This window comes from Aplysia californica, unplaced genomic scaffold (assembly GCF_000002075.1).
Source record: "Aplysia californica isolate F4 #8 unplaced genomic scaffold, AplCal3.0 scaffold00062, whole genome shotgun sequence".
NCBI classification, from domain to species: domain Eukaryota; kingdom Metazoa; phylum Mollusca; class Gastropoda; order Aplysiida; family Aplysiidae; genus Aplysia; species Aplysia californica.
Genome location: NW_004797332.1, coordinates 1,017,993 through 1,026,598, shown reverse-complemented (window position 1 = coordinate 1,026,598; position 8,606 = coordinate 1,017,993). Strand labels below are relative to the sequence as shown.

At 40.4% G+C, this 8,606-nt stretch overlaps 1 protein-coding gene across 1 annotated transcript in view; it reads left to right on the top strand.

The window, feature by feature from the left end:
* The first annotated feature begins 4,803 nt into the window (after nucleotides 1-4,803).
* The window catches only part of LOC101849189 (ATP-dependent RNA helicase TDRD9), a 39,574-nt gene continuing 35,771 nt past the window's right edge, over nucleotides 4,804-8,606 (top strand). Inside the window, exons 1-3 of the mRNA XM_013079768.2 lie at nucleotides 4,804-5,138; nucleotides 6,793-6,886; nucleotides 8,024-8,212. Coding sequence (XP_012935222.1) covers nucleotides 4,936-5,138; nucleotides 6,793-6,886; nucleotides 8,024-8,212 — 486 coding nt within the window. The 5' untranslated portion in view covers nucleotides 4,804-4,935. The remainder of the gene's footprint in view (nucleotides 5,139-6,792; nucleotides 6,887-8,023; nucleotides 8,213-8,606) is intronic.

Genomic DNA, 8,606 nt, shown 5'->3' with positions numbered 1-8,606 from the left:
CCCTTCCAGGTGTAACATTAAATTTGAACAGCCCCTAAGGCTTAATCTAACTGAGCATGGGGTACGGGGCTGGCGTGGTGTTGCACCAATGTCGCAATCTAAAATGTCCCGCAAATGCTCAATTGGGTTGAAATTTGGTTAAATGCGCTGGTCATGGGTGCAGGGGAGGCAGTGGCGGTGGGTAGTGAAGGGCTCACGGGCTTGAGCCCTCCTCCCCACCCCTCAAGTTTATCCCAAGGCAAATGAAAATAACGAAACGAGCAGTTGAAACTGTCTGATCGCCCGCAATGAACACAGAGTTATCAACTTGGCGGCTTGCTCGTTTATCCAATCACTGTTGTCACGGCGTACAACTATAGTAATCTAACAGCCAGTCAAATGTCTTTAGGGCTCAACAATCGACCAGCCCGTTCCCACGGTCCTTCCTTTAATGAAACCCCTCTGGTAAAAAGAAAGAAGACTGGAAACAATAACACTGCACAGAGGACTCACGCTCTCCTAGCCCTGACAATGGGGTGGAAGTTTACAAGCCCATTAGGCCTTTTGTTAGGCGCGTTTTATTTTCCCGCAACAACACGACCCAATGCTCAATCCACCTCATAGACGGTATGTGTTTGGGGTGCTGTGTGTTTGTGCCGCTGAGATTTAACAGTTATTAATTACATAAAACCACTTTTGATGCAACTTTTTCTTCTGATAAAAACTAGAGAAAGTTGGAGGTGAAACGGCGTTGTCCCCGCCATCCAAAAGAATTTAACGTAGAACAAAGAGATGGAAGACAAAGGTGACTCTTTTCGCTTGAATGGTTCTCAAAATGCCGTGGCTCGCCGTGAATATAGACAAATCATCCCTGTTTTGTTCTTATTGCTTGCTTTTAGGTGGTAAAGAAATGGAAGAAACCTAAGCCCCACCCAAATCTTGGTCCACCCACCGCCACTGGGGAGGAATATTGCTAGTTTTGAAAAACATAATACTTGTCCCTGGGCCTGATTTTGAAAGAAAAGCAGTATATTGGCCTCGAGAACTGGGTTGATTTAGCCTTGGCTATCACACACGACGCTGTGCCCAGTGAAGTATGTGCTGAATGTGATGGGGCTGCATTTCTGTGCGATAAACTAGGCCCTTTTATCACGAAGGTTCATATGTTTCAATCGAAGAAGAACAGTCATGACTAAGACCGGACTGTCATTTCTTAGTCTTTCCGACTCATCCTGGGCCTTTGTTTGACGGTTGAAACGGATTTTTCAAGCGTTGCGTTAGGATGAATGAGTCCACCCTCCGTTTTGTCTTTCTGCGATCCACTCGCCTGGGTCTGTTCCTTTTGAGAGCCTATCGTTGCCATGTGATCCCGTGTGGCATATACAATGTATCTGTTCACGTTGAACCTACTCGTGACTAACGATAGCGAAGGGCCCACCTGAAGCATTTCAATGATGTGATTTTTGTCTGAATCATTCAGCCGAAGCATGGTGAATCGAAAAAGAGAAGCCACTTTTACATGTGGCAAAAAACTTGGAAGGAGTCCAACTTTGTGTGTGTTGTTTTTGTTTTCAAAATCATCCACACTTTTTCACAGTATTTAACAAAATTCAAAATCACGTGAATGACATCGTCAGACAAAACGATAGACCAATGCACCCTAGTGAGTACAGTTCACGAATAACAATGAGCTTACGTGACATGTGTAAAAATTTCAAATTAATTGGATGTGTAGTTTTTGAGTTACACGCTTTCGAAATGTGTGAAGTTAAAAATGTTAATATGTATAAATGGCCTATGCACTGGGCACAACATCAGCAGTACTCAACTATAACCGACTCACGTGTTTGTCTGAATGCGCTATAGCAGTATTTTATTTACAAAGATAAAGACCCCCCCCGGGGGGGTTTTAGAATAGACTTTTCGTTATTTCAAGACTCGTTATAAGTGGACTCCATTATCTGACAATGTGACACCTTGTGATTGCTGGTTAATTTTGCTACCGGTAAATTCAAAACAATTATTAACCAGATTAATGTCCTTCCCCAATGAAGAGTCTCTGCACTCCCTCTACTTACTTATTTAATGCATTAACAAGTTTAGAAACACTTTTTACAAATATTTGTACCCAAGTCCCAAATTAATATATATATATATATATTTTTTTTTTTAATAGCGGACGATAACCCAAATTAATATTGTGTGTGTAATTAAGAAGACAAAACGCAATGGTCCCTGATGTTGACAGTGATGTGTTAAATACACGAGATCCAGCGCCAAGAGCAAAGAAATTAAAATGCTCTGTAACACTGTTGTTGTTTTTTTAAGGGAGATTTTTTTTTTTTTGGGGGGGGGGGGGACTAGGCGAAGGCTATACCGTGTCACACACACGATATTTTATAGGCCTATAAATGTTTACATACACAAAAAGAAACACACACACACACACACACACACACACACACACACACACACACACACACACACACACACTCACTCACACACACACACACACACATACACACACACACACACACACACACAAACACACTCACACTTGCGCACATGTGCACATACAAGCACACGCACACACACACGTTATTATTCCGCGTGTGTGCGTGTGTGTTTAGATCTATGTATATAGGCCCAGACCTTATCATACAATAAAGATAATTATATGCTATACATAGGCCTATCCATAGATGTACAAAGAATGCTAGCCTATTAATAATATTAAATTATTTGTGTGTTATTTTATTTGTCTTAGTTCAATTTTCCCAGGTGCCTTTTCTTTTTGTCGTACAGAACCCGGTGAAAGGAAAATATTTTTTTGTGTGGTTTATTTACAAATTAAACAAGGACCTAATTTGGGGGGGGGGGGGGGGGGGGGGGGGGGGGGGGGCTATCTCACTTATTTATACACCGAATTTTACCAAATTTCATACATATAACAAGCATAAGAGTCTTAAAATCCGCAATCAAATTTTAGAAAAAAGTTTTTTTTCCATGGATACTGCGGTCATATTGGATTTTTTTTACATGTCTTACGTAATGAATACCGCACTTATCGCTCATGGAAATTGATTGGGTTTTTTTGTTTTGTATGCGTGTTCACAAACATTAGATTTAAACATTTTTGTGTTGTTTTTTTTCCTGAACGAATTATAAAATTTTTAATGAATTTTTTCCTGAGGTAAAAATTCAAGTTTGCAAAATATCCGTGAAAATCCACACTCCAGACACCACCAACAAAAATCTATTCCATTTATAAAAAATTAAACAGACAGATTTTTAGTATTACATCTTCTCTTCATTCTGTGAAATTTTCATGAAGATTGGATAAGAAATGGTGGAGTAATTTAAAAACAAGTATAGAGAAAACTCACGTTTTGAGAAAACTGCCGATAAAGAAAAATAAAATACTGACTTTATGAGGAAATGGCGGGGGACAAACATGCCCGGTATGGGAAAAAAATGCGGTTTTTTGGGGGTTTTTTTTTGGTGGGGGGGGGGGGGGGGTTCTTATGCGATGAAATAGTTGTAGGAGAGGCTGAGAAAGCTACAAATGCCTCTACTAGGAGATAACTGGGAGTGTAGATCTAGGCCTGTAACATTGCCTTTATTGTTATCAGGGGAAATAAATGCAAAACTTGGAAAATCTTCATACAATCACATACCCCCCTCCTCTTTTTTTCCCCGCCCGTTTACTCAACAAAAGTTCCAGATTTTCATGACGTTATTATGAGTTTATGTGTGTGTGTGTGGGGGGGGGGGGCGGTGTAATAGTAATTGTGTGTGTGGGGGGGGGGGGGCGGTGTAATAGTAATAAATAGCCCATCATAAAATCACCGCTGTCCTCTCAGTGTCACTTTCCCAACTTAGCAGACGAGACAACTCAGTAATTATCAACAGCTTGCTCTGATCTGCACACTGGTCTTGAGCAGCTGATCTGGACAGTGCACATCTAAGAGGAGTTTCATGATTTCCATATTATTATTATTATCCAAGATAGGGACACAGGTCTCGGGCAGTTTATTGATCTGTAGGCCTATAGCACCATTTATTTGTTCGGGATTCCCCAATCCACTGATGTCAACTCATTGCCAGTTTGGCCCTATCCATATCTGGCAGTGTCCTATTGTGGATAATACTACATGTACATGTACTCTGATTTATATAAGCCATATATTATAATTTTTTAAAATGTTGATCAAAGGTTACATGGAGTTTCAGTGTGAAAGGACAGGAAGGTGAATACTGTCGAATGGTGGGGAGGAGAGAGAAGAAAGGGCGTTGTCTGAAAAAGAATGCTGTGGTAACCAATTACGATCTTTGTAAATTTGCCGCAATTTACGTTTCAAAACAATACAGAGTTTGAGAATTTCTCTGCTGAAACTCACCTGACCCTTTGTCTAGTTTCCTGATTAAAAAACAACATTTTCTTTTCTTATTAATAGTTAATATAGAATTCTAGTTTTCTATGAATTTCTTTAAACAAAATCAACACTTTTTTTACACATTGTTGTGGCAATGGGCGCATTTGTCATTAATTGCCATTTATTATCATTTATTCAAAAGTGATATTTTCTTGGTTTGGCTAGCCTACCCCCTTTCTTGTCTCGATGGTTGAAGTGGGAGCCCTCTCGCACCAGCAGCTGGGATGGAGGAAAGGGGGGGGGGGGGGGGGGGGTTAGATATAGTAGTTTCTTTTGGAATTCATGCATTTTGCAGAAGTTTTAGCTAATATTTTGGCTCCTTTTTACGGCTTAGCCAACACTTTGGCCTATAATCTCTCAGTCCTCAGGCGATCTGCCATTCTTGAGTGTAGCGGATTGGGATTTCCTTTCCTTCTTCCGAACGGAACAACTTACCACACTGACGAAAGCGAAACCAAGAACAGTAGACGAGTTAGGACTGTGGTTCTCATACGGAGAAGGCAGTGGACGTCGACTGAAAATGTCGATTATAACTGGGGAGTTGGAGTTAAATGATATTGATGACTGGTTTAGGATTGGACAAGATGCGAGTAAACAAACGAAGAAACCTGAGGCGGTTGCAACTTCCACACTGCAGGGCCACTTGTTTGATTCAGAGAGTGGAGGAACACATACGCCTGACGTGCGAAAAAAGACTGACGCCAAGCTGCCGAGCTATCGCAGGTAATTTATTAAATCTTGCATACATAAGAGCCTGTTCTAAAACTAAAACCTGCGTAAAAGCCTGGTTTGAGATAAAGGCCGCAGGAATCAACTTTCCTAGAAGTAGAAGTAGACTGAAAAGCATCATCCAATAAAGTTTGCCTAAAAAACTTGAGGCCGCCTCTATATTCTCAATCTCAGCCCTGGTGAGAATAACTCATGACCCGCTATTCTCACCACCCCCATCCCCCACCCGCCCCCGGACATCGACAGTGATGTAGATCTTTATATTTTTTAATGTAATAGTTCAAGCATTCTATCCCATGAGATGAAAGAGCGCTCGACTTAGTCATCTTACCGAATTAAAGTCGGGATATGGAATATTTATGGAAAATTATGATGCAGACTTTTGAAATAGTATATTATGATCATCATAACCAGAAATGAACAACAAATATAATACAGTGGAGTCCACTTATAATGAGTCCTGAAATAACGAGAAGTCTGTTATAAAGACATAATTCTAAAACCCTGTTTTTTCCCTTCTTTATCTTTGTAAATAAAATACTGCTATAACGCAATCAGTCAGATAAACACGCGAGTCGGTTATAGCGGAATATTCCTGCTGCTGTGCACAGCGTATAAGCCATTTATAATGTAAAACCTCGCTAGTTGAGAGACTTGTTTGTGATCAAGCGAAACAAAGAATGGGAGAGCCCATGTGCTAACGATGAAGGCCGGAGCGAATGAGTGGGGAGGGTATGGCATGCGCAGACAAGCCGTTGTGAAGCAGAACGCATTGCCTGATAGTGATAGGCCAGCCTAGTCTAGATTATCTAGGCCTATCATGCCTCTCACTTCTCCGATGCGGGGATGGAGAGGTACAGTGCTGTTATGGATCATGGAGCGAATATGTAACGTGCGCAAGCAAACACGGGAACGCACCACAGAGTGTGGTGCGGTGGTGGAAAACACAGAGGGCAACTTAACTGAGAACTTTTGTTCTGATAGCCAACGCCGAGCTGTCAACTTCACTAACGCTAGAGAAAGAAACCTGATTCAATTTTTGATCAAGTAAGACCTAGATGTCATGTTGAACAAAGCCATTATCAGAGCAGATAACAAAAAGAAATAAACAGAACAGCAAACTCATAGATTAGGCCTACTTTATTATTTCCTTTGAATTTATTACTGGATCCTTTACTACGAGATTCCTGCTATAACGGACATTTCGTACCGGTCCCCTCGCTCTCGTTATAACAGGATTCCACTGTAATGTAAAAACTTTTTCCACCTCTCTATTAAAAAAATTATTTTATGTTTCAGGGGCCCGATGTTGTGTCCTTGGGAAAGGCACTTCACATGAATTTTCCTTACTTCACCCAGGTGGGAATAGGTACCCGGCTATACACAGCGAAAGATCTTGTCAGTTTGTTAGTGTTTTAGCGCTTAATCAGCTGCTTGCACTGTATGCTTCCCAGGAAGCTGAGAATGTTTCGGAGTGTTCTGTGGTCTGCTGGGGTAATAATATAGTGTAAAGCGCATAGATAGAGCCTGCTGTTGAGCGGGGATATGCGCTATACAAATGCTATTTATTATTATTTGAAGGTTTCTTTTGTGTTTTCTGTCTGATAAAGTTGACCTGAAATGTTACTGTTTAAATCATGATTTTCAGGAGCACTCATCATCCTACAAGATGCCAGTATGTGGAGCAGTACAGAAGGCAGGAGGAGGAGGACTTGCTTTCACAAGCTCAAGTTTCAGGCACTGTGAGTAATATCATGGACAATACTCGACAGGAACCACTCAAGTCATCCATTTTTGTGGATTGGAAAGTCTGTCTAAAATTAACATAGAAACTTGGTCTCACATGTAAAAAGACCTATTTTGAATTTGGCCTTCCAACAAAGTTCCAAAGCACCTGTTAATTTTTCATAGAAGTTGAGCAGTTTATTTTGTAAATGCAATAGGATTGTATAGTTTATTGGATTTTAAACATTTCTCTTAGGCCTACGTTGGGGCTAAGGGGGAACAAATCAGTTGTTTCTGTAAATGTAATGATTGACTCGGAGACAAAATGTTGTTAAAGCCAAATTTCATTTTCACAGCTCCAGCCTTGCTGTTTGGTTTCTGACTCTTGGAAAAATTTTTTATGTGAATTGATTGGGGTTATTATTGTTTCAAGTGCTTTCCAACTTTTTGCACAACTGATCACACTGTTTAAAATTGTCACCACCAGGCATGACAGATAAGATAAGGTAAAGAGTACCTGTTATTTATTATTTTTTAAATTATACTTGTCTCTTAAGTTTGGGTTTTTGTTTGCTGCTGTAAATTTAATCTTGCCCATGTGAGCTTGGTTAATAATTTTGCACCATGCTTACTTGCGCGCATCAGTGTAAAGATTCTTGTTTCTGTATATATAAATATATATATATATTTCCTATCAAACATCTCGTTCTTATATATCTCTTCTCCATCTTTTCTTTGTCTGTTACTCTCTAGTAACACCTGTAATCTTCTGCACTTATCATGTGACTTATTTTGTGTTGCAAGTGCAGTAAAATTCTTGCTATGAATGAAAACTAATACTGTGTCTTGGGTCTCTGATGAATACACAAAATCAGTATACTGCCATTTTTGATGTGTAAAAGAGACTTGTATAGGGATGGTTGGTGGATACTCTGGTGTGGTTTGCTCCTTCTTTCCTATCAAACACCAATCGTCCTGATCTCTTCTCCTACTTCTTTGTTTGTTATTCTCTTGTAACACCTCTAATTTTGGGCACTTATGTATGACCTATGACCAAATTGTGTTGCAAATGCTGTGCTGTAAAACACAAACTATAACAAGGAGACTTGTATGCCTTTGTACTGAATGGTCCTGGTTTTGCGCATATTTCCCAGTCTTTAAGTGGACTGTCACCAGGTGCAGTGTCGGAACTGCTGGAGAATCTGGAGCTGGACACCACAACTGGCGGGGGGTCGGTGGCTGTTCCGGAGGATCTCATCCCTGAGGGGGCGCTGTCTGTCTATCAGAACTACAGGTTTGACCACAAGTACTCTCCCTTGCCTGTGGTTGAAGCCAGGGAAAAGGTGTGTGGAAATAAGTTTTTTAGACAATGTGAAAGTTAAAAATTCCTGATCAGTTTTTTTTATAGATAACTTTATCATGTAGCCTATACATTACTTTGTGCATGCATTGTGTGGTACCTTTTTAGTACTTGACTGTGGTCATCGTTTTTAAAAAAAATTAAAATTACAGGTTTTTACGCCCCCATCAACACAATTTAGATTATTGAGGAAGTGGGCTTTCCACGCTGCCTTTGAGGGCAAACCCAGGCTTAAAAGGATACGACATCCCAGCAAAAAGGTCAAGATACTCGATAAAGAGTCTCCCCACTTGGGAATCGAGCGTCACCTGCTTACATCAGTGCCACAGACACTGATGTGATCATCACTATTATCAAGTGTGTGTGTTGTGTGGGGG